Below are 11,009 nucleotides of genomic sequence, written 5' to 3'. Positions count from 1 at the left end.
TCTTACACACAGGATGTGATGTGGAGATTCTAGTTGCCCAGCAGAGAAACATCAGACGGTGGCTGGTGTGTGGTTTTGAGTTACCAACAGTTGAGTTCCAACAGAGAAGAATCCAACCATGAGCTGAAAAACTTGAGGGAAGAAAGTTTCAACTTCAAGAAAGTCATCAGCAGAGATTCCGAGGGGAACGACATCCACAGTTAATCCACATTGTTCTGGATGCCAGCTAATGCTGGCAAATGCAGGAGTAATTGCAGAGACTTTCAAGTATCAGAAGCTCACAATTAACCCACTTTGTTGTGCCTCCAGCTGTGACAAGAATTTGACAGCCCACTTGCACAGTGAGCAGTACAGCAGCTCTTGGCTTGGTCTCCTCTGTCTCTGGACTGGACGGGCTGCTGGAGGGATGACTGGTGCCGGCGGCTCCTGAAACCAGGGTCCAGATCCGGGCTGCTCTGACTGGCGACTGCCGATGCCGCAGCCTGGGAGGAGGAGGAAGGGGATCAGGGGAGGAGTGGGGGTGGGCAGGAGGGGGCATACTGAGGGCACGGGGGAGTCCATGGGTGGGGTAGGTGGGGTGGTGAGAAGGGGAAGGGGCCCCGGGGCCAGCAGGGGCCCATTTAACTGTGAGAGAGGTCGTGTTTCATCTACAAAAAACAAAGAGAGAAGCAAAGAAAAAACAGAATAAATGTCATATGCAACGTGGAGAAAAATCAAAGAACACATTTTGGAGTCCAAAAAGTACATAACTCAAACAATAAAGTGTTTTACTATTGACTTCATTGTCTTTAAACTCTGCGGTGAAGAAAAGTTCCCCTGAAAAAAACTAGCTATGCTATGTCAAACCACATCGCTAACCACTCCCAGTAGAATGTGGACAGCACGGTCTGCTGTGTAGATCAGACAAACCAATCTAAAGCGCTTGCAGACGGAAGTACTTTTTATTTCCTACTGTATATACCATAATTGGTTAAAAAGAGTTCCTTTTAATTTAAGTTACAAATAAAGTGGATCACAGGAAGAAAACATAGCACCTCCAATGTGTGTATGTGTATGTGTGTGTGTAAAGGGACGGGCACGTGTTTAATATGTTTCTAGGGCGTTTTGAAGCTTTCAAGCCGATCTTTCACTGATGTGGTCTCATCTTATAGAAATGTTTCCGAAGGGAGAAATAGGAAACAGATACCTCTGCCTATGCATGAAGAGACATGAAGTCCAAATATCATTAAGCAACCTCTCAGTTTTTCCTGTGCTCTCGCTATTGTTCACTGTTTTTGATTGTATGACTGTTACTTTTTATTTTTTCATCACAGAACATTGTTTATACATGTACATTTACAGACACATGTTTCTGGTCAGCCACTCCCATATGCAATGACTTTGGTATTCACTAAGCAATGGGTGTTGGCTGAAAAGAGACCCCCTAAATTTGGGTGGGGTATTCAGAACTCTCCCCATCAGCAGGGACCAGCAGGCTCTTCTCCAAACTCCACAGGATGTAGCACCGAGTGCAGGCAATAGAAAAGCCCCACTGGATTATGGTATTAAAGGGATAACAAGGGGTATTTTAGGGAAGAAAACAAATATTGACTTTAACTGCTCAATTTCCTTTTAAGGATTCCCACATGCTTTATCATTTTGTCACATGAATCCATAGGGGCCGTGATATATTCCACCCTGTGATTTTTATGTGACTGTATGATAATGTATAACTCCAGAGGTGCTCTGGCTACTCCATTGCATCATCTCTGGTGAAAATGCCATTGTGAGTGCTTTCCATTCCACTGCTGTCCAAGATCAAAATTCTCTCTCTTTCCACATTGGAAGTTTCCAGCTGCAAAGCTGCTGGCTGCACAGAGCGTTTGTCAAACAGATGCTTTGTTGAAAAGAAAAATTACGAATATTTCTGACTCTGACTCTATATGGCATTGAGGAGTCAATAAACATGGCCTGGATCAAAGTGCAATGTGAGGATATGTGCTCTTTGGAGAGGGTTGTGACTCATAATGTCCTTACTTTGCCACATTGCAGACTGAGCTGGTTTAGTTGATTGCAGACCTTGTACCTGCAAGTGCAGGAAGGCAAAATGACGGAGAAGCTAAAGTAATTCTCTCCAGTGTTGTTGTTGAATTTTGCCCACACACAGGCAGGCGCATACACATGCACATGACTTCATTACAATGACGAGAAACAAACCCAGAATCCACAGCGTCCATAACATGTGGTTTTAGTTAAAATCAAGGGGGGAGGAATAGAGGTGGATGGCCAAATAGTAATGAGGGTTTTCATGATCCGCGATGGCCTGGAGGTCTGCCATACCAAACCATCCCATCCAGTCACTGCTTCACCTCATACCACAGTGAATGTCTCTTACACTCATCCCCCTTAGAACAAGTTCAGCTCGAGACTAACCCCTTGGGGCCTCTAAAGCCACAGTATTTCATTGTCTGTCTGACTAAAATTAAAAGTGTGAAAGATTCATTGTAGATCTAGCAGTAACAGACACAAATTGCAACATTTTTCTTGTCCTGAGAGTTCCACTGAGTTACTTGATTCTCCAGAAACTAGGGATATGCTGTAAGTCTAATTAAACATTGATAAGGCAGTTAACTGACCTTCTTCCCTGCTAGCTGGCCTCATAGCCAAACAGAAGAAGGCATTATTCACTGGGAGAGGTCAGCAGAGGGAGATAACTCAGTCCAGATGCTTTACAGTATAGCCTGGTGTGTCTGCATTGCCCTAATCCACTTCAGGAAATTAAAGCTATGTATAGTATGCAGTCCACGGGGAGAGGTTTTGTTGATAAAGCCGTAGGATTTAATACAGACTCATTCAAATTCAGACTAAAAGAACTTCCGCTTGTTTGCCGCGAGAGTCAAAGTTCATCCTGATTCCTTAATTGTGAAATTTTCACTAATCTGCAATAGCTTCTAGAAATATGAAAAATATCTTATTGTGGAATTAGTCTGTAAGGAATTATACTTATGAGTGCCTATGTAAGCTAATGTTCCTTGTTATACAAAGAATGTAAGTGATCAGGGTTGGGAACCACACAAGTAAGTTTTTTGCTGTTATATAAAATGTAAAGTTAAAAGCAGAACAACAGAGTTATTGCTGTAATCAATCCTGTGTGTAGGTGGAACATTATGCAGTGTTGGATACGCTTTGTGTATTTTAAATGTCGAATGAAAGCGGTGCAATTTAAACCAAGGTAAATAGATTACAGAGGCTTGCATTATTGTGAGCTGCAAGTCATCAACAAACTGTTCCAGCAAAAATAACAGTTTTAACACAGGCCTGGCATATTGACTGTGTGGGTATGATAGTTTGTACTGTAGGTGGGTATGTTTTCATGCGTCTGTGCATGTGTGTGTGTTGGTGTGTGTGAGAGATCAGGAGTAAGGGTTACTTAGGCAGGATGGCTCCGTCTACCACCAGTGCCCCCCACCCATGCCCATTCTTAATGATTAACGAACTACGAAACCCAATGCTGGCCCTACGAGAGCCAAACCTCATTCATAATGCAGTTGGGTGCCTTTTTCTGTCTGGCCTGCATCCGAACTCTGAGTCACACACACACACACACACACACACACACACACACACACACACACACACACACAAACACTTATTCACAGACAATTATGAAACACTGTTGATTATTTCAGGTAAATTTCATTCACTTCAGAGAAAAAAAGGCAAATTCCCGGAAAAAAATCCAAGACCAACAACAAATATAGACAGAGCATGAAAAGCATATCAGCTCTGTGTAACTTGATACTAAAGTCACCTCGTAGCCATGCAACCCAAGCCCTCACATGAAAGTCATCTGTTTAATTGACCTTGGGTGTATGTGCGTGTGCTTGAGTGTTTGTGTGGACTAAAGAGTGCTATAATATCAGGGTGGTTTTACCAGGGCCCTTCATTACAGTGGGAGTGTCAGACAGCAGAGGGATAAAGAGGAGGAGAAGGAGGGAGGGAAGAGCAGAGCTTCTCTCCAAGTAAACAGCTGCCTCTCCATCACCCACAGGCCTAGCCAAACCCTCAGCTCACTAGGCCAAATCCCCCAAAGCCAAGGGCCTCCTCTTTGGGGGCATATTCTAACCACAAACCCTTTGAGGGCTATAAAACACGTGACCTGTTCTGATAGCTGTAAGGTTACGGGACCAACAGCATTTAAGCAGTGCGCCATAACTGACCTTTCAATGTTTTAGCCTTTAGCAAGGTCTTGATGTGTCCTGTTTATGTCCATCACTGTTGACTGCCTTTGATATGTTAATAAGAAATGACGTAGAATAAAATAAAAGGTCACAACAATGCTAGGCTGTGCAGTGCTTACTGCATCATATTTGAATGTCTCAGAAGAATGTGATATTGCACATCCACTACAAATGCCGCTCTTTATTGGGGGAAATCTTCTCCTCATTCTTTCATCTTTGTGCTGTGCTTGCGTGGGCCTGACCACATTATTTGTGTCTACGTGTGTGCATGCATTATGTATATAGCCTGTGTTTTTTTTTGTGTCAGAGTGACCCGTTTTAGTCTCCACAGACCACACCACAGTGTCCATCCTCCAGTTGTTGCTTTCCCAGTTGAGATCATGCACAGCTGCCTGCTCCCAGAGATCCTATCCCATGAGATCGTGGAGCAGAGGGACAGGATCACACTAAGGACATGCATACACACACACACACACACACATACACACACACACAAATTCACGCAATCACAAGTAAGCAAGAAGGCAGGCAAGCCAGGAAGAGACAAGGTTCCAGGGTCACGAGACAGAGGCTTGGATGGAAAAAGGCATTCTTTCACATGTTGCTACTTTCAGATCTCGATCATGGCAGCAGGCTTGTTTTGGCTCCTCATGCTCTTGGACTTCACCCCGGGAAGTCTCACTAATGGCGACTGGCCTGGAGCTGATCTCAGATCCCCCATGAGGGAAGAAGAGTGAAAGGGACTGGCCCTCTTACTACTCTGGGATCAGCTAAAAGAAGTTTAGCTTAAGTGTTATTTTTATGGATGGAATAAAAGTTAGAGACGGTGAATGCCACGGCCTCTGCACTGGTATGCTGCTGCATTTTGGCATTTTTTGGACCTGGGTTTCATCTTTTTATTTATCATGTTTGCTCTGTGCCCTCCTGTCAATATGGTGGAAATATCTGGTAAACAGTCAGCTACAAAAACTTTTATAAATGTCAACAAAACATGGTTGGTCTATTCATTGCCTGGTGTATGATCCAGGGACAGAGTGGTGACACTGAGGGAATGGAAAATTCAGGGTGGAGAAAGGAGAAGGGCAGAGGAACACAGTACTCAGCCTCTGAATTATAGCTGGAAATAGGAAGATGAGCAAGACGGGAAGAGAGAAAATAAGTCTGAGACAACACAGACAGAGCTAAAGAGATTTTTCTAAAGAAAGAGCTTGCAACGCCTCAACCGTGCCCTGCCTCCTTACGAGTTAATAAATTAATCTGCCCACAGTGAATTACTTTTCATTAGAGTCAGATTAGTTGCTGTCTCTGTCCTTTCAGATGCTGGCTTAGATCCTGGCCTATCCGACTCTTCCACAGTGGTGTCATCTTTATTTTTTCTCAATCAGTCTTAGCACTCATTACCATCATCCTGGGCTCAGGTCTATTTTGACTCTGTGGCAAATGGTGATACACTTCTCAATAACTCACTCACACACACACATACACAAGCATATGCATGCCACAGTGGGGTGCCTTGAAAAGATGCCAAGAAACTGCCATGTTGCTGTGCCATGTGTATGTCAACTCACCTGCTCACAGTCTAAATGGATGGACACCAAACCAGATTCATATTGCTCAGCTGTACAAAGCATTACTGTGGTTAGACTACACTAATACAGAGGATTGTCTGTGGCAACGTAATGATGCTTCTACTTTGATCAGCCTGTCACTCAGAAAGCAGGACACCTGACGTCTGGTTTTCAATTTTGGAAGTCAACTTTTGTCTGTGCTCACTACAGTCCCTAATTAAAACCAGAAAAAAGCCTGTGATGTAAACTAATGAAGTAAGATAATCTCTTATGATATACAGTTAAAATGTATTTATTTGTTTACTCACTTGCAGATGCAATGAATACCTGTTGAATATTGTATATTTAGTGTAAGATGGCAAAGGTGGAAAAAGTACACACATTCTTTACTCAAGTAAAAGTGAAAATGTACAGGCTCTGAAATGTATTCAAAGTATAAACGTAAATAGTACTTGTCTGTTTCATCTTGATATGTAGTTTTTGTCTTTTTTCCATGTTATTGGCTGTCATGTGTGATGTGCGGCAGTCTTTATGTTTAGAAAACATGCATCCATGATGCAAAAAACAACTGTGTTTTTAAAATGTAAGGAGTAGAAGGTGATGTGATATGATTTCGATTTAGGCTTTCTCAACCTTCTTGGAAAAAAGGGGTCAGACTGCTTTTAGTTTAATTTTCCTGTCAACCTGCTTCTTTTCAGTTATCTGATCATCGGCTGTTTTCATCAAGCATTTGCCAGAACTTACTATACTAACTATAGCTGCATTCAGACTGAATTGAATCGACTGCTTTGAAGTAACTCAATTTAATTTAAAGTCATTTACCGTGTCCAGAGTCATAGGAAGGAATTTACTGCTTCATCTGTGCCCCAGTTTTAAAGTAACTTGCTCAGTATACTGAATTCAAATACACTATGCTTTGCTATCTCAGAATGAAGCAGACTAATAAACTATCTAGTCTTGGCAACAACAAAAAATGTTTCAGCTACTAATCAGCTACTCATTTTTCACAAAAGAATCTCTGAATGTGAGTATGTGAGACACAACTGTCAGTGCAAATAGTTACTGAGGTTTGTGGGACTATGTTGCTGGCCATAAGCTCTGCTACAACCACATCAGACCACACAGAGAGCTGATATACTCACAAGAACAACAATTCACTGCAAAGCCACTGTGATTAGATGCTTTTCTTACTGCCTTGCACATTTTCCATTTCATTTTCCAACAAAACGATAAGCCTCTGAACATCCTGCGTGGATTGAAATGATTATTTCTACAACTCACACAAGCACATTTTCTGTTTCTACTCATGTTAGTGTTTTCTGCCTTCTCACCCGCTTTGCTGGGCTCGCTGTCTGCATTGCCAGGAGCTCCTGGGGATGGGGAGGAGGTGGGGGGCACGGTATGAGGCTTGTCCCCCTCCTGAGGACGACTCTTAGAGGTCTCGATGCCTTTGACTCTCCTGGCATGGCGGTTTCCTTTGTAATGGGCTTCTGCCTGGCTCTACAGGAGAACACAGGAAAAAAACACAGTCATGTTGTAACTCCAATGCCAGGTGAACAGGTGAATAAAACATTGCAGGCTAGATTAGACTCACTGTGACATCTGCACACATGTGCATGGATGTCATTATGACAGCATGTTATTTAATATGCTACGGGGACTGGAGCCACAGACAGCAGGCAGGTTTATAATGGATAGATGGATTACAAGCATAGGAACAAAAAGATGCAATGAGGCAGTGATGGGATGGATCATATTAAGACCTGTCTGCCCCCTTGTCCCTTAGTCATCTTATTGTCAGGTGTTCACATTAACAATAAATCATCATGCATTGCATTCAGGCTAACAGTACATTTGTCTTTGGATCATCTGGGTGTCTACATTGGTCACAACTGCTCCGTTCAAGGTTTTGACATACATCCCCTGCAGTCTAAACCTCTACATAGAGCCTGACAGTACTTGGCTCCAGCTTTCATTGCTACAGCCACGCTGACAGACATGCCAAAGGGAGTTGAACTCGGGGTCAGTGGGATGCCACACTATCTACCTAGAGGGCCCATAAGTCCTGCACTGACACTACCCTCCCTGCTCCAACACACACAAATTATTACAGTACACATTATCAGTGGGAGGCTGGCATATGTGGGTTCCTACAACATAAATACTGTGATCACTTACAGCTGCTCAGTGAACAGTTTCAGGCTCTTGCACAATCCCAGACTTAATTTCTGCCTGTGAAGTGGTTGAAATCTAAATATATATCCTAGCAAGCAGCAAAGCCCCTGTCTGTAATATCTCGTAAAAAAAAAGATAAAATGGGGATGCGGACTCTGAGTCTGGAGGTTTTCAGGGACTGGAGATTCTCCTACATTCCAGCGAAGAAAGAAAATGGTGCAGAGATCTATTACAGAAGGTAGTGTGGCTAATCTCCTGATGAAAGGCTAGCTACTAGCTTATGTGTTTGTTCAGAGAGTAAACACCAAAGGTGAATCATTTGTCAGGAGACTACCGGGACAACAGGGGAGTCTGTCTCTAGTCCGCGTATGTTTGCGTGCCTGCACAGAGGTATGTGAGTCGGGAACAACATGGCAGATGAGATGCAGAGTTGCTATACTGAGCTGTCGCCAGCAGTCTAGTATCATAGCATGGTGACTGTATAAACAAAACAAAAACACATACATATACACAGACATGAGCAGGGGGTATTCATGTAACCCTATGTGCCATCTGTTTGCCCTTTCTATATAACGGTTTAAATGTCCCTCAATTAAAAACACAAATAGGCTCCTTGCTGATACAGACACATTATGTCAGTGCTACACTTGATTCAGATAGCTCCCCGCTATCTCCACAAGTATACAGAATGAGCAGATGCTTTATGCCATGTGTCGTGCTGGCAAAATAATGTTTGTATTAAGGGGGCAATGATGAAGATGATTATTAGGTGGCTTGATTACAGTTAGTTGCCAGGGAGAGACATGGCCTTGATGAGCAGCTGACAGCTGCCATAGGTGCTGAAAGGCACGGAGAGTTTGACTGACATTTAGGACATCACATTGAACACAGGCTCAGGAGTGGGGATAGACGGGATTGGCAAAGGAGGCACAGGGTGATGAGTAATCTTTATGAGGCAGGTTGTATATGTTTGCTGTATGTGTGTTCCTGATGGCATCCAGGACATGAGCTGGCATGGTAAACCATGGGCAGTAGTGTTAGTGATTCAGAAGATCATATGTTTCTTGTAAATCATGATGACAAACTGCACTCTAGATATAGCAGACCCTTTGTAACTGTACCCTGTCAAAGGGGTCTTAAGGAGCTGCTTTAGTAAAGCCTTCAGATCAAGGTGGAGTGAGCAAAGGGGGGTGGGGGGTGGGCGCAATGAGAGAGCAGTGATCTCTCAGATGAAAGAAGGAACAAGGGGAGATAGGAAGGTATATGGTGGTGCATGGCGAAGCAGCCACAGACGCTCTCTTAACCTCTCCCACCAAGCCAAAGGGATCAACTGCCAAGCAGCTGAGTATCAGTGTGAGGTCCAAGATGGAGAGAAAGGAAAAGGAATGAAGGGAAGATGAAGGAGAAACAGTGCCTAGCCAGGGAACTACAAGACAAGGAAGGTGATGTAAAGAGGGGCCAAGAATGGGAATGATATAAAAGAGAGAGGAAAAGCTGCACCACATCAGCTTGTGATGCCTGTGTTTCATTATGTAGAAGTGCTTTTCACCATGACTATCATTCTGAGGGGAAAGCTGTGATGTTACAGCATAGCTACAGCTGCAGCCCCAGATGAAAAAAAAAGGAAATAAATAGGAGAGGAAGTTAAAAGTGAGAGAAAATAACAGACAGACTGGGACAATAAACAAGCAGGAGTTAGGGAGGGAATGAAAAGACAAGAGGGAGAGCGGTAAAAGAAAGGAAGAGAAAGAGAACAAGGGATGCATATCAGCCTAGTCTTGCTGCAGCAGCTGTGACGTTGGTCAATGCAGTGCGACGGAGCCTGTGATGTCACTAATGCAGCACGCCACCAAGGTTATTCTGAATAAGCCACCGCTTAACACCTCACACCATCGCACAACGCAGGGACACATGGGGCTCAAACCCTCCCTTCATCTTTTCCTGCTCTCCTCTCCTTCCCCTCCAAGTCTCCTCTCCTCTCCCACTTTCCCAAGATGCACTGGGGCTGTCAGAGCCAGACACTAATCCATGCCCTTGACGAATGCATCTTATAATAAGTAGTGGCAGGCAATTTTAGACATTTCTACGCTGTAAATAGTGCTGCATGAGAGAGAGAGACAGATAGAGAGAGGGGAGAAGGTTGCTGAGAGAGAGACAGGCAGAGAAAGAAAGAGGCACAGAGAGAAAGATCAAATGGGACGACTGAATGATGGCAAAATGATGCGTGAAATGAGGGGAGCACGGGGTGGGAGCAGGAAGGCTGGATCCTTTGAAGACAAATACATTGATCACGACATTACATGGTAAGCCCCAGTCGCTGTCTCTGACCTAAGCATCCCAGTCAAGTCACAGATGGCAGATAAAGACGGAGAAATGTCAACATCAAGGGCAAAATAATCTTTCTTTCTCAAGACAGAGCCCTGAACTGGAAAAATGAGATGGGCATTGCAGCACAGGGTTCTTCGAAGTGTTTCGTACTGTATTATTTTCATCCATAAAATATTTATCCTGACTTGACATTATGTTAAAAAGAACTGTGTGGGTGCGAGTCATTCTATGGCAATATGGAAGACAGTTTTTCTCCAGCCGAGCTTAGTGGGACAGCACAAACTACATTCAGTCTGACATTGCTGATATACTGCAGCATGTGCTTTTTTTACTTGTGCACACTGGAAGTGAAAGTGACAATGACAGCAGGGTGTGTATATGTATGTCTTTTATCTGTCAGGAGCCAGGACATAAGCCAGGGCTGCTGTAGGTGTTGTTACCTCTCACACATGTGCACAAATAAACATGACGTGCTTGCGATGAAACATCAACCTATGCTTATTGTTGTGAGTTTAGTTTAGATCATTTTCGAAAATTATACATGTTTTTGCATCTCAGACTGATTGCATTTTGTCTGAACTATTTTATTGCATGTTAATTAGATATTCTGTTGACTAGGGCGCCCGGTTAGCTCAGTGGGTAGAGCTGGCGAGTCCTTGCTGCAGCGGCCCTTTGCAGCGTGTCATCCCCTCTCTCTGTCTTCAGCTGTCTCTATCAT

General features: G+C 43.6%; 1 protein-coding gene across 2 annotated transcripts in view; it reads right to left on the bottom strand.

Moving 5' to 3' along the window:
- The window catches only part of znf385a (zinc finger protein 385A), a 24,817-nt gene that overhangs the window by 5,959 nt on the left and 7,849 nt on the right, over positions 1 to 11,009 (bottom strand). The window contains exons 3-4 of one of the 2 annotated variants that reach the window (XM_035656987.1): positions 7,120 to 7,288; positions 527 to 647 (exon numbers count right to left, since the gene is read on the bottom strand). In XM_035656987.1, the coding sequence (XP_035512880.1) occupies positions 527 to 647; positions 7,120 to 7,288 (290 nt within the window). Of the gene's footprint in view, positions 1 to 515; positions 648 to 7,119; positions 7,289 to 11,009 lie in introns of both variants that reach the window. The other variant, XM_035656988.1, reaches the window with a different exon arrangement.

Source organism: Morone saxatilis, unplaced genomic scaffold, assembly GCF_004916995.1.
Source record: "Morone saxatilis isolate NCDOM2014 unplaced genomic scaffold, NCSU_SB_2.0 Contig15, whole genome shotgun sequence".
Lineage (NCBI taxonomy): Eukaryota > Metazoa > Chordata > Actinopteri > Moronidae > Morone > Morone saxatilis.
This window is presented reverse-complemented; position numbering and strand designations above follow the sequence as displayed.